We start from the raw sequence: 15,730 nt of genomic DNA, 5'->3' as shown, positions 1-15,730 counted from the left end.
AACCACTAAACACTTTGTATTCCCACGATGTGGTCTGTAGATAGTATATTGATTTACATGTAGTTGTAGGAGATGAACTAAAAGTTTGTGTCTTGTTTTGCAGACCAACTTATTGATCCAGCTATCTACAATCACACTGTTGACTGATTTGTCATGATTGATTTTTTCCTTCATTTGTAATAGTTCCCTACACCAAGCTGTCAAGCAAGTACCAGAGTCTGTTCATTAGAGGAATACGGCACTGCTCTAATTTGCACAGAGTGCACTGAGAAAAAACAAACTGTTCAGCATTTGAAGGCTTAAAGAATCGATCACATACGACCTCAGGGCTGACACTGTAGTGACCCCCTTTCTATAATCAACACTGACTATCAACATTTGTTCTGATCAGTCTAGCACTGCACTGTTATCCATAATTTAGGAATTTCAGTCAAAGTTTCGTAACTTGGGCAATTCATGAATTTCTGTTGTTAATCAATTTTCATAGTAGGCTTGCATGATATGGATTGTACAAGCTGTCAGATTTTCCACGTTCTGAAAACTTTTCTTTTAATTTTAATCAATATCTTGGCTGATATTGCAACTGACTTTCAGGGTAAACTTTATAACGTAATCATTTGAGTTGATATATATACCTATTCATAAACAAATAGTTATTTTTTTTACAAACTTAATTCATTATCATACATTTGTATTTGCCATTTTTTATGTTTATACCGGTATTGGGAAATTAAAGCTATCATCAAACTGACTGACAACCAAATTATCATCAAACCCACCTTTCTTGGATATACAACGATGTCAAATTACACTCTTTTCCAGCACCTTCAGTAAAATAATTCCTTAAGTGTTCCTTGTGTCCTTCCAACTCTTCCTGTAAAAAAGAATTACAATGACATCCTTTAGTCAACAAATCCAGAGGAAAGAGTCCTCAATTCTAACCTCTCAAAACTCACAATTTATCACCTGAATTTGATACACAGGTCAAAACCAGCACAAGTTTTCTTTTATTCCAACCTTGATTTTCAATGGCCTGTCTTTAATAATCTTAATATCTGTTGCGACTGTGTTTGTTTATAACACTGTAATATTTATTAGAATGTTTTATTTGTATCGTAGTTTGTATGTTTTGTGTAGCTGCAAATTCAAATTGCCAAATGTTTGGATAAATAAAGTTATATATTGATACCGATTAGTGTATGCTGTATTAATTCATCTAATTATGAAATAGAAACTACAAATTATGTAATTTTTTTTAAAACACCCAAATTTTCAACAAAGATCTTTTGCACGACCTTTGAGATCTCCCCATGTCTGAATTAATTTTAGAAACTTTATAGAGATCTGAGTTATATGGGTTTCATGAAGAAAGTGTTTGAGCCTTTTCATGCCATTGTGACATTTCACAGTAAACAAAATATTACCTATATAATAAGTGTAATAGGCTACAACATTAAAAGTACTTGTAAGAAAACAAACACACACACCCTAGAGAGATTTTGTGGATGTATTTTCACTAGTGCCATCAGGTCACCTTGTAAGTTACATCTCACTGTACAACCTCTCCAGTGTCCGCCATCTTTGAAGTCTAACATTACATCTAAGGATGATTCTCTCAAGAAACCTTCATAGGCCTTTCTGAGTAAAAATTAAAAATATTAGTCAAAAATTTTGCATAATATTCTGAAATATGAATGACAAGTCACAAATCAATTTAAATGGTCTCCATCATTTTCAAAAGTATCATTCCATAAAAGTCACAGCATAAAAATTTGGTTAGTCTGATAAGAACTTTTACCATTTCTGACTGTAGAGGGCAGCATTCAAGATGAGTTGCTGATACATATCACAACTCTCAATGTTCTTGCAGTATCTTTTGACAATGAAATGTGATAAATTTACTGGATATACAACTTGTGTATTGTCTAATATCTTGCCTACTTCTACTTGACAAACCTTTGTTTACAGCAGCTGTCAAAAACAGATAAAAATCTAAAAATATGTGATTTGCAAACTGATCCTACCTTACCAACCATTTTATGTTCATTATTCATGTTGATACATTTGTCAGCTCGTACACATATCACGGTACCCTCTGTAAAATGAAGAAAATAACTTTAAGATTAGTTGCAGAGAAATAATGGATAAAATACACATTTCATAGCAGTTACCCCCGGGGTCTGAACCACAAAAGTCTGTCTTCATGGACATTCGTACAATGTCACACAAGCTCAATATAAAACGAACTTCATTCACTTAGAGGGAGGGGTGTCTAGCATCAATGCACTTGCTGAACTCCATTTTCACCCTTCTAACCAAATTTCGAAAACTTTCATGCCTTCACTGATAACAGACTCTGTATTTACTACCGAGATGTTAATATTAAAGTTGATTAAAATTAGCTATGTACATGTACAGTGTGGGGTTCTGGTTAATATTTTTAAGATGTTTATACCACATTTTTTACATGGTATTGATCGTAGTGGTGTGACCATCACAATTTTCACTATATGGTCACCATACATTAACATGTTGATGTCACACTTGTAATGTTTGTTTGTTTCTTTAGGGGGTTTTAACCTACAGGGTTATTTATTCACCTTGTGTGACATTGTGACATCGTCGTCCCTTAAAGGATCCACTACTCATGATCTGTCTTCCCCTATGTTCCTACTATGTGGTGAATTGTCACATGCAACACAAAACATACCAGTTTGATGTGCAACATAAAATTTACTATCTTCATCTGCAACCGAAAATTTATCATTTTGACCTGCAACACAAATTTTGTTATTTCATTAGCAGGCACACTGATCCCAGCCAAATCCACATGTGATAAAGACCATACATTTTACACGTACAAGTAACTATATTTACCTTAAAACTTTTTAAAAATTGGACATAATTTAACTGTAATAGCAATGATAGTTAATATATGTTAGATTTTACCTTTCTATGGTTTTCATTTTCTTTGGGCATGACTACATGTATATCATATGACGATATGTGTGGGCAGAGGACTAGTTTAGAAAGAAGGTGATCTCAGTATTTACATACTATGTATATATGTATCTTATATCATCAGCAGACAATGATGTCACTTTGAATTTTAAGTCAGAATAGTTTCCATTCTTAGGGTGTGTTTGCATGCGTGGGCAGCGGACGGGGTTAAAAGATGCTGGCCTCAATATTTACATACTTATAACCTAGCTCACATTATCAGTTATCACTATTATTTCAGATTTCACCTTTTCGACTTGTTTGTGTAATGTTGGCAGATGAGAGAGTTAGATAAATAGTGACCTTTTTATCTATCCCTACCATCAGTACTCATGACCTGTGGGATGTCATCTACATGTACACAATGAACATGCTTGGCTAGGCTCCATTCTGACTAGAATAACTATGCCAAGCTAAGGCTCCACTCTGACTAGAACCTTTAACTATTAAATCTAAATCTTAACTGTCACTACAGCTACATCTAATCATCTGTCATTTCCCAGATGATGGCCGTCAATTTCTGACATTTCACGTCTGGGTCTGTCATCTGGCTCCATACGGTCTCCCTTCCACTAATCTACATTCCATTTTATCCATTTTACAAGGAAATGGGAAAGGTAATCAGCAGGATTAGAAACACAAATGGAAGCCAACTTTCCTTATAAAATGTCTGATTTTCCATTAAAGTACATGTTCATGTTTTTACTCGACATCATCTGATAATTGTGTTGATTCTGGTATCCCTATGGACTGCAAAGACTATCTTGTGGAACAACTCAAGTCAATGTCAAAACACTGAAATTTAGCTTAACTTCAAAACCCAAATGCTGGTTCAAACCAAAACATAACAGTAACATGTACGATGTGGTCATACAAATGTAATTTCCATAACTTTGACTCTCAAGATTAATATTTGCATACACCAAAGTAGTACAAAAACATTTCCATTGTTAAACAAAAAGTTGAAGTTAACCTGAACAGATGATAAATGTCCATCCACATACATGCGTAATGTATGAAGGAACTGTGACAAAGATATGGTTGGTTTTACTTTAGACATGCCACTTAACTTTCACAACTCTTTAACAGGTTCTGCTGTTGCTCAAACACCAAAATAAATCAAAACCTCAAAGTTCCATTATCATACCCCAGTACAACCCAAACTTCATGGTGTTGATACACCTACTTTAGCTTGTTAATATTTGCTGATTGATCAATTAAAGTGTCAATCATCAATTGTTAATGGTAGCGCTGTTGGTGATTGGTCAGTTACAATGTCAATCAACTGTAGGTGTATTCTAATCAGTAATTTGAAGCTTGACATAGGTTTACTAGGTTTACAGACATGTATATCATTGGACAAATATTATGTAGGAAATGTGATGTCATCACAGCTCGGAGAAAACTTGCCATTGTCCATACCAAATATCAAACTATACATTCAAGTATTTCTCTGGCCTGGAGCTCAGTACAAAATTATCATCCCACCCAGCTGGATATCAGGATTACAGGTGATACCCCGGTATGTATGGTGCATTCTGTTACTTCATAGTCAAGTTGACAAGCCTACCAACTATAACAGGGTTTTTTTTCCTACTGGATTCACTAGATTAACAAAGTCATGGGTAACTCTAATTTCCAAGTCAATCTCTATTCATCAAGGTGTTCTCTTTGTGAAGCTACATGTACTAGCATAAAAGTAATATCTCAACACAAAATCTTACATTCTCTTCCAAGATTATACATTTACAACTAATGTACATGTATATGTAGATACAGATATACAGCTAGTGGGGTTTTTATAAACATAATATGTAAAGTTGTAAGTAAATAATCTCAAAATTAGAATGTGCAATCTAAATCTCAACAAAAAATCTGTTTCCCTTGCAAAATATTCCACTTTTAACTTATCTGCAATTACGCATTCATTTCTGACAGATGGTTGATGTTTTATTTTTTATTATTTAGTTCATTTATCTTTTTATTTCATCATCAAAGTTTCATCTATTTATCTGCTTCAATTCTGTTGTGGATTCTGGACCACAATACCTCTCTGACCTGACCTCTGACCTTCTTCAGCGATATACTCCACAAAGATAATACCAATCTTCCTCTGATTCTCATTTTCTTCATGTTCCAAGGGTATCTACAAAGACCTTTGGCAAGAGATCTTTCTCTCACATCAACCCTACAGCATGGAACAATCTTCCTCTCAATCTCTGTTACTTCAAGTTTCTTACATTCTTCCGCAGTTCTCTCAAGACTCGCCCCTTTAAACATTAGTCTCAGCCTTCTTCAATCACCTAGTATCGAGTGTCTGTAAATCCATATTTGAACATTAGCCTCAACCTTCTTCAATCACCTAGTATCCAGTGTCTGTGAATCCATATTTGAACATTAGTCTCAGCCTTCTTCAATCACCTAGTATCTAGTGTCTGTGAATCCATATTTGAACATTAGTCTCAGCCTTCTTCAATCACCTAGTATCCAGTGTCTGTGAATCCATATTTGAACATTAGTCTCAGCCTTCTTCAATCACCTAGTATCCAGTGTCTGTGAATCCATATTTGAACATTAGTCTCAGCCTTCTTCAATCACCTAGTATCCAGTGTCTGTGAATCCACTTTTCCGCTTACCATTCAGTACATTTACTTAATCTGCACCTCGAGCTGTGCTTGCAGAGATTGGGTCATGGTGTCTTACCAATCGCCTTTTACTATTTATTATCTCTTTCTACAACAGCTACCACAGATACAACAATGAAGATCTCCGATAACTCAGGTTGCAAGCTGGTAGTAGGTTCAATTTGGTACATGTCTACCATTTTAGTGTTATTTGTCTACAATTTAACGTGTGGAGTTGATATACGAAGTGTACCACTCTGCAAGATGTACAACATGACTGCTGTTGATTGTTCTCAAAGGGGATTCCATTACATACCTGAAGACTTGCCAGCATCCACTACCCACTTAGATGTTTCCTGGAACACTTTTTCAGTTCTGCGAGCAAAACATTTATCCCGTCTTTGAAAACTTTGGAAACTTGATGTAGATCATTGTTATGTGACAACTCTTACTTCAGAATCCCTTAAGGGACTATTTTCTTTGAGAGTACTGATACTTGCTAACAACCAGATCACTACCATCAGTGGGGATGCTTTTAAAGATCTGTACAATCTTGAAAAGCTGAATTTTAGAAGCAATGGCAGATATGGTCCAAGATTACCTGATTACTTGTCTTCAAGCCTAAACAACTTGTTAACACTTAATTTACTAGGTAACAGTTTAGATGAGCTGTCAAACTTAACTTTCCAAGGGTTGTATAATCTACAAGAACTTAATCTAAATTCAAATGACATCAGTGACATTTCTAATGATGCATTCATGAACATGACAAAGTTGAAAACTCTGAACATGGGAAGCTGTTACTTTAAGTGTATCCCTTCGATAGCGTTGGATTCTCTGATCAGTATTGAAACGTTATACATAACAAGCCAAAGAATCAGTGATAACTGTCCAAAAACATCTTTCTCAAACTATCGTTTATTAAAGACCTTGTCTCTTTTTGGTAACGACATCAATGGTCCCCAAATTATCGCTGTATGATATATCAAATACAAAACTACAAGAACTGAATCTGGACGGTAATGACATAACTTATCTACCCACTTCTGCCTTTAAAGATGTGGAAAGTATTGATAAACTTGACCTAGGTTACAATCCTCTGACTGTAGAACTACTAGAAAGATTATTGAGAAATATTCAAAACGTGACTATTAAAACTCTTCTTCTAACAGGTCTCAAAGATCATAAAAGTTTAGGTTTTCAAATTACACCACGAACATTTCAAGGACTTGATGGAACACAGCTAGTAGATTTAGATCTATCGTATAACAACCTTACCCTCCCTGCGGCAGCATTTCAATGGTTGACCAACCTGAAAGCACTGTCTATCACTTACTGTCTACTAGTGGACCTTCATCCGCTAACTTTTAAAGGTTTGGACAATTTGACTTTCCTGTCACTCAATGGCAACTTTCTGTATGACATCCAAAGAGTATTTGATGTGATCAATTCTGTGCACTCTTTGGAGGTGCTACATATGAAAGAGAATAAACTGACAGGTCAACTACCTAAACTTGCTTTCAGGAATCTCAAGTCTTTGCACACTCTGGACCTTAAGAACAATCACATCTACTTGATACATCAAAGCAGTTTTACTTGGCTGTCAAAATTAAAAACCTTGGACCTGTCCCAAAATGACATCAAAATCATACCTCACAATGCTTTTGTAGCGTTGGTTTTATTAGAAGAGCTTCACTTGAGAGATAATCCTCTAAGAAAGCCTGATAATTGCTATCAAGTCCATCCATTTAATAAACTTCATCGACTTACTGAGCTAAGTGTTAATACTTTCGACCCACTTCAATGTTTTCATTTTGAAGATGTCAAGTCACTTCAAAAATTGTACCTAGGGAGAAAAGATCCAAGTCCAACCGCACATGACTTCTTGATCTTAGAAAGAGTAAATCTGACACAGTTGGAAGTTTTACAAGAAAACAACTTATCAGAGGGGGAAAACAACTTTGACAACATTAAGCTCCATAGAGGCAATATTCTGAAAATACTCAATCTTCAAAACAATGGCTTAGAACAAATTGACATGACAAACTTAAATCAGTTTCCGTATCTTAAGGAGGTGTCATTTCACAAGATCCTCATCAACACAATCGAAGGTGTTCCAAAGACAATGAGGAGCCTAGAAGTACTGGACTTATCAGAGAACCAAATAACACAGCTGGATGTTGATATTCTATCAGCCTTTCCAAACCTTACATCCATACATTTGAACAGTAATCTCCTAGATTGTTCATGTAAAGGGAAAGATTTAAATAAATGGATACAGACTGATCGCAAAGTAGAAATTATCAGACCAATTGGAATTAATTGCTTCCAACCAAGAGATAAGAAAGGACGTTCTATTTTCCAGCTGCATTTCGGTTTGGAATGTGACATATTATTTCTGGCTTTGGTACCTACTACCTGCCTACTTGCAATAATAATAATTACTATTTCACTCTGTGTTCGTTTTCATTGGCATTTACGGTACTGCATATTCATGTTAAGGTTGAAATGTGGTGGCTATCAGCACCAGGTGAATGATGAAGAAGAACAGCCTCTCCTCAAATATGATGCCTTTGTCGTCTACAACCAACACAACCGACCTTGGGTTATGCAACAACTTGTTCAAAATTTGGAAAATATTGACCCACCTAATTTCAAACTCTGTGTTCATGATCGTGATTTCATGCCTGGTGCTGATATTTTTGATAATATTTTAGACAGTATTGAGAAAAGTCACAAAACTATGTTGATACTGTCCCCTCACTTTGCAGAAAGTGAGTGGTGTTATTTTGAGATGAGAATGGCTCAAGATTACTTATTCACAGAAAGGAGAGATGTTTTGCTTCTCGTCTTGCTGGAAAAAATTCCACATGATGTGATGCCTCGTGTCTTGCGGAAAATGTTGCGAACAAAGAGGTACATTGAGTGGTCACAAAATGAGATGGGTAGAAGACTCTTCTGGGAGAAATTAAAAGTTGAACTGAGATCAGGGAACAGGGTAAACAGAGTGGCATATACGTAATACCTGCGCAGGTTACCATCATGAAATGTCAGTTAATTAGCAGTAAATGAATTCAGAAAAGGTTTGAATCATCAACAAGTTTCACACCTCAGCTCGCCTTTTCAAAAAGTTTTATTTTACCAAGATTAAAATGTAACCCATCATAATATGTTATGAGGGAAAGAATGTACATTTTAACAATGACAGCACTTTTTGTCAATTTCCTACAGTGGGAATAAATTCACTTTTTTATCTTTTCTTATCCGAGAGTCTTGCATACAAGTACAAATAAGGTTAACAACACTGTAACAAAGTTTTATGCATCTCATGAGTTTTCGGAAACTTTCCAAAAGATCATGTTTACTTTCCAGCTTCTTTGTTAGCAAATTCACATTTTAGTCTGCGCATACTTTGTTGCTCATTCATTTCTAGTCTGTAAGGTACGTCGTGATGGGGCACCCTCACCCTCGCCCATTTTTTCATCATTTTGAGCTATATCAACAAATGTTATGTTTTGCCAGAGGGCATACTGGCAACAAATTATATACAATTTGTATAGTCATGTACCGTATTATTCTCCTCCGATATTTGTCTTTGTTCAGCCAAGGAAAATACAAGTGACCTAAACAACCTTGTCACTAACAGTCGTTACACTCATAGTCATAGTGACAAACTTTAGTCGTGAATATTTTCCAGCTGAATGAAAATAAATATTGGAGAATAATATGACTATACCTCGTCAAGCATAATTTAATATCATTACAAGGCAAAACCCATAAGCTCACGCAGGGTAGATTAATTTGTGACCGGTTGCCTCACGATGATATTGTAAGCGCCCTCCACGTGGAGAATGCGAATGGTATAGAATGTGCATGTGTAGTCATTGCATTGCAATGCATCCTTGGGTAAAACCACCCAAAAAACATTGCATAGTATATAGGATGCGCATGAGTACTAGTCATTGAGCAGCTTCGCATCTGCTGCGTGAGCTAATTTTCAAACCAGCAACAACTATATTTATAGTAACAAGAAATATTTAGAAAAGGTGAAAATCACAACATCTGAGAAATGTCCATTTTTCAATAAATTTCTACAAAATTTAACATCTTTCTCATGTTGAGCATTCTTTTTTTTGAAAGACGTCATAGGTCAATTTGAGTAACAATCAGTGTGCCCTCTAAGCCAATCTGATGCGATACTGACACACACAATTTTTAGAGATTATGCGCCAAAATTTGGTGTTCACCTATGTTGTGACTTACAAGAAATTCCAGTTTTTCTCATTTTGACTCACAACAATAAAATGTGGCTATCATTAGAGGGCACACTGGTAACAATGCATGTACATGTACATGTAAAGGGGTGAACAAATCATTTTGTGAACTGGTGGTCCCCAGACCAGTGCCTTAAAAATTCAGTGGTCCTGCTGAAAGAATTAGTGGTCCCAGGTCCCACTAATGTTAAACATTAAATCTATGAATCTGTATATTCAGACAACTTTTTAACATAGTTATTAACAGTAAGGTACTGGTCCAGACAAGGTCACATTTGTGTGGTCTGGCCAAAAAAATTGATAGTCCTGGACCCAGGACCAGTGGATTTGTTCACCCATGATGTATACTGCCAGATTATGATTTTGAAAAAATTATATATACAACAGACAACAAACAAACAACCTTCTATGTGCATGTATTGAATAGCATTGGTACTCAAAGACTTCAAAATTATAAGATCATAGAATTATAGCAGGAGATAAAACTTACTTTTCATTTGTCCTATATAGAATCCTACAGTCTTCTTGTAGCCATCATAACCCACACCAACAGAAAAGTCACATTTGTTTCTGTACCCTTCTGTTTGAGGCTGCAGTGTAGAAATTTGACCAAAAAAAACAACAATAAATACCATAGTATGTGTAGTACAGCTCAAGAATTCCTCTCTGATTTGCTAACCTTTGCTGATTTGCTAATATTATCACCCTGAGTTGGCTATCATCATTACAAAATTAGCCCTTCCAGTGGTTTACACACGCGGTCACAGTCAAAGTATTTATTAGTGTCAGCCTAGAGTTTGCACTTAACTAGCCTGATGTTAGCCAAGTTTGGAAGCAGTTCTTTAGCAGTACACTCTATGTTTCTATCAGTACACTATCTGTTTCTATCAGTACAGCAATCTTATTACTGTAAGGTCCTCCAAGAGAATCTCAACAACTCGGTATCAGCCAGTATAAATGCAGAATGTTATTATTATAAAAAGTAAGAAAGCAACAACTAAACAAGTGATTTACATGATGTTGAAAAATTTCTGAGTGACTGCATAAAATATTTTATTATTGTGACAGCAGAAAATGTCTTAATTGTTATTGTTTACACATGTAGCACTGGTTTTACATTATGAAAAGTATATTCTATTTCAAAATCTATAAATTTGGGTTATATATATATTAGAGGGCAACAGTTGCTTGTGCATTGTAAATTTTTTTGCAATTGAGGGGTAATATCCATTACTAGCTACTAACAATTTGATCAACAAGACCCCCTATCGCCATCTAATTTCCTAAACGTTATATTCATTCAAATGTACAAATTTTAAAGATAATCATAATAATGTCCATGATAATGAAGTTTGTTGAATTTGTTTATTTCCGTATCAAAAATTAGTTAAAAAATTAGAAAAACTAGATACCAGTAATATTAAAAGTGAATTTTACCTTCATGCCACTATTAGGAAATTAGATGGAGTTAGGGGGTCTTGTTGATCAAATTGTTAGCAGGTATTAATGGATATTACCCTAAGGCTTGTATTACAATAAAATTTCAGATGTAAAAAAATATTGTACACTTAATATTGCAAATGTGTATGAATTTACAATTTAGTGTGGCCCAGTGTATTGTCCACAACACAATTACAATCATTACAATACTGCAAATCAAAATAAGAGTATTGTTAATTAGCTTTCAAGGCCTGCAGAGAACCCTAGTCTGTAGGATATCACATTTTGTACCACCCTGACAAACACATGGAGCTGAACAACACAACATATCTTAGCTAGGTGAACCTCTGATTGGTCAGATTATTGCTCCATCATATCATCAGATTTCTATTTTAACTAAACAACCTGATCGTTGTTATAGAAGATACACATGTGTATTATCCAAATTATTCAAAAGTAAGTACATTCAAAATGAGTTCCCACATGTACACTTTATAGGTGTTTTCCACCAACTTTATGGTATAAGATCTTTCTGTTTCCAAACATTAGCAAAAGTGAGTGAGTGTTACATTACTTACTGATGGTTTAATCAACTCTAGAGGGCAGCAGACATGATCATGATTCTGTGCATACATCATAAGTCTCAGTTCTTCACTCTCTTCAAATGTCGCTATTTCATTTGTCAGCATTCTCAACACTTCCTCATTTTTGGAATATTTCAATTTTAACTGCTCATGGTAAGGTGTCTTCCACAGCGGTGTAACAATGTTTGAAAGTTGATCAAACAATTCATCATTGCTATAGTTACTCCATAACTTTGGGTTGAAAACAGATGTATGTTTTGCATGTTTTGGCCTTGCCTTGTTGTGTTTGAACTTGACATACTGTTCACATACAGAAATTGAACTTCTTTGTTGGAGTTTTAAGACTTGCACGAGATTTCTGAGTAGAAAAAGAAATGAAAATTATTTTTACATTATTTCCTGTAAATGGGTTACATTCCATAGCAGCTGGTAATTTTGTATTTCTACAATCTTTGATAGTGTATTGAGTAAATTGATTGACTGACTGACTGACTGAATGACTGAATGACTGATTGGTTGATTGATTGATTGATTGATTGATTGATTGATTGATTGATTGATTTATTGATCGGTCGATTGATTGATTGATTGATTGATTGATTGATTGATTGACTGATTGATTGATTGATCAATTTATCAATGGTTGGATGGGGAGGGAAGGATGAGAGGATGGATGGATGGATGGATGGATGGTAAAATGGGGGAAACTGGTGATAGAATTAATAAAATATTAAATTACATCTGGAGGGGTTTTCTGCCAATCAAGCATTGTGGACAAACATTTTTATCCCAACAAACTTAATCAAAGTCTGTCTGTATGTCAGATGTAGCCAGATGAACTGTGTTAAAATGGATTTGTTTTTTAACAAAGGATGCCATCAGTAAGTGTAGTTAGCTTTGCACACATATAACATAATTAATCAATGCAGTTGTTACATGCAGCTAGTATTAGATGAATTTGACTGTTTTTTCGAGTGGCATGTGCCAACTGATGACATAAATGCTTTTGATAAGGCCTAATAACAACAATTGTGTGGTTCTGATTACACTCAATTTAGAATAAGTGGGGTAAGTGGGGTATAAAATATAACAACCTTTTGACTAGATTTATATAGTTGTTATATTTAGTTTGTAGACCAGGAAAACAACAATCTATGAAATATTACACGTCCCTATGGGTTGAGCTGCATTGTATATTTATAGGTAGATTTTTCATTGTATTTTTTTTTCATATGTGAGTGTCTAGTTCAGGTAGTTATATTTTCCGTTGTTTTCCAAATGATCTTGGTTTCTTCTCATCAGATGTACAGCCATTACAGATTGAAAGAACAGTGTTATATTGTCTTTTTAAATTGATGTCAGTTTCCGCATTCCATCCACTATTTCTTGCGAGACTTTACAAGTTTCATGATGTTATTATCTCTTTCTTGAATATGTAACAAAAAGTTTAGGGTCGGCAATGAAAAAACTAGGTGGGGTCAGGTAAATGGAACCACACAATTTTTTTTAATTACTAAGCCTATGGGCGGTAAGCAGGTACAATCTACCTGAGTTCCCCTGTCATTTTACCGGGGTTCCCCATCAAACTTATGATACTAACAATTGTATTTGAAACTATGCTAGTTTTACCATATTCCCCCTTTCTGTTACTGAGGTTCACCAACCATAAGTTATGTTCAGTCTTGCCACACCATCATCGCAAGGACTTCTACCAGTACAAGCTAATTACTATTGTCCTGCAAGTATTGTATGTCAGATTCATAGTGACACAACCTCACATATAGTCTGTAAGGTACGCCATGACGGGGCGCCCTCACACACCGGCCAACCCCTCAGGCCAATGAGGGCGAAACTTCACGACATATTCTTACAGTCTAAACCTCACACAGAGTCACACACCTCAGACAACCAACGCATCTATTATTTAATGTATGTTGCTTGTCTTTAGCACATACAAACAAAAACTGTGGTCTTTTTTTTCAAAATACAACAAAAATAACTTTATTGTAATTGCAGCTTATAGTTTTATAATTTTAGTATAATTCAAATTCCAATGTGATTGTGAGGCAGTTTGTTAAAACTGTGATTATCAGCCTTGAACATTTCTATTACGTAAAGTTAAGGTGCGATTCATGTCGATTACTTGGTATATCAAATCGTGAGGTCTCAGACATACTGATGAATTAAAAGTGCTGTGCTGATTTTCTGAGCATGTAATATTTCATAGATTGTTGTTTTTGTGGTCTACAGACTAAAATATAACAACCTTTTGACTTTATTTATATAGTTGTTATATTTAGTTTGTAGACCAGGAAAACAACAATCTATGAAATATTACACGTCCCTATGGGCTGAGTTTCATTGTATATTTATAGTGTTGTTGTTGATGTTGTTGTTGTTATTATTATTGTTGTTGTTGTTGTTGTTATTGTTGCTGCTGTACAACTTCAAGTCAGAACGTAAACACTGTACACGTGCGTGTATAATAATAAACTTTAAACTTTATTATTACTTAACAACATGCTGTGGAAAGCATGGTATAGTAAACACAATACAATACAATACAATACAATACAATACAATACAATACAATACAAAATACAATACACATTACTTGTCTGCTGGGGGGATCTTTCGAGATGTATCTAAAAGAAATTTGGCAAAAGGAAGTTTATCATCTGAACTTAGAATATACAAAAATTTATCTTGACTGTTTAAAGTGTTAAAATAAGCACATTTCAAAGATATCGAAGAAAATAAAACCTCTCTCTCATTTTCGTGTTGTGGGCAATGAATAATAAAATTAAATTCATCTTCAACCATTGAGGGGCAATACTTGCAAAATCTTTCATTGGCAGGAATTTTCGGCATACACCTTCTACCCAACTCTATTTGTAAATGAAAATCAGAGACTCTAAATTTTGTAATTAATCTACGACAAGTGGGATTCTTAATCTCGATTAGGTAGTTTTCTAGTTTGAATACAGATTTAAAAGTTCTATAAGTTCTAAGTTTGTTTTTATCACTACCATTTCTTCTAACATCATTAAATAAATCATTAAACCAAGATTTACAAAAGTCTTTGCATAGATTGTCCTGAATTGTAGAATTAAAATTACAAATACAAGACCAAATATTGCTCTCACTATATTTATCAAGCATATCTGTTATATAGTTTCCCCAATTTAATAATGAACAAACTTGCACATGAAACATAATTGCATAATAAATATATAATCAAAAGGTTGTTATATTCAGTCTGTAGACCAGGAAAACAACATTCTATGAAATATTACACGCCCCTATGGTCTGAGCTGCATTGTAACATAATTTGTAGTGTTGTTGTTGTTGTTGTTGTTGTTGTTGTTGTTGTTGTTGTTGTTGTTGTTGTTGTTGCTGTACAACTTCGTCAGAATGTAAACATTGTACACGTGCGTGTATTATAATGAACAAACTTGCACATGAAACATAATTGCATTCGCCACTATATCGTTTCAGTATTTCGCTTACCTTAAAATCATGATGTGTTATTATATGCAAATGGATCAATGATACTGATTAATTTCCATGACTGTAAAATGCAAAATTTTGCAATGAAATTATTACTTCATGTAGGCCGCCATACTAGTTTGATAGAGACATGCGCAATAGAGTTGGAAATATAACAACCGTTTTGATTGGGTAGAAGTAAATTGGCGCCATTTGCTCCAACAAAATCACAATTCTTTATTTGAGTAGACGAGAAATGATTTTGTTCTTAATTATTTTTTCAATTTTATGGAATCAAAAGTTCAGGACTTTATCTGCT

The 15,730-nt window shown here is 34.7% G+C and overlaps 1 protein-coding gene across 1 annotated transcript in view; it reads right to left on the bottom strand.

Moving 5' to 3' along the window:
• Positions 1-13,486, bottom strand: part of LOC144433056 (tRNA (uracil-5-)-methyltransferase homolog B-like) — a 94,397-nt gene extending 80,911 nt beyond the window's left edge. The window contains exons 1-8 of the mRNA XM_078121368.1: positions 13,470-13,486; positions 11,917-12,280; positions 10,389-10,488; positions 5,064-5,270; positions 2,711-2,773; positions 2,025-2,095; positions 1,554-1,634; positions 780-874 (exon numbers count right to left, since the gene is read on the bottom strand). Coding sequence (XP_077977494.1) covers positions 780-874; positions 1,554-1,634; positions 2,025-2,095; positions 2,711-2,773; positions 5,064-5,270; positions 10,389-10,488; positions 11,917-12,280; positions 13,470-13,486 — 998 coding nt within the window. The remainder of the gene's footprint in view (positions 1-779; positions 875-1,553; positions 1,635-2,024; positions 2,096-2,710; positions 2,774-5,063; positions 5,271-10,388; positions 10,489-11,916; positions 12,281-13,469) is intronic.
• Positions 13,487-15,730: the final 2,244 nt, after the last annotated feature.

Source organism: Glandiceps talaboti, chromosome 3, assembly GCF_964340395.1.
Source record: "Glandiceps talaboti chromosome 3, keGlaTala1.1, whole genome shotgun sequence".
NCBI lineage: Eukaryota > Metazoa > Hemichordata > Enteropneusta > Spengelidae > Glandiceps > Glandiceps talaboti.
Note: the sequence above shows the minus strand (reverse complement) of the source record. Positions and strands in the feature narration are given on the sequence as shown.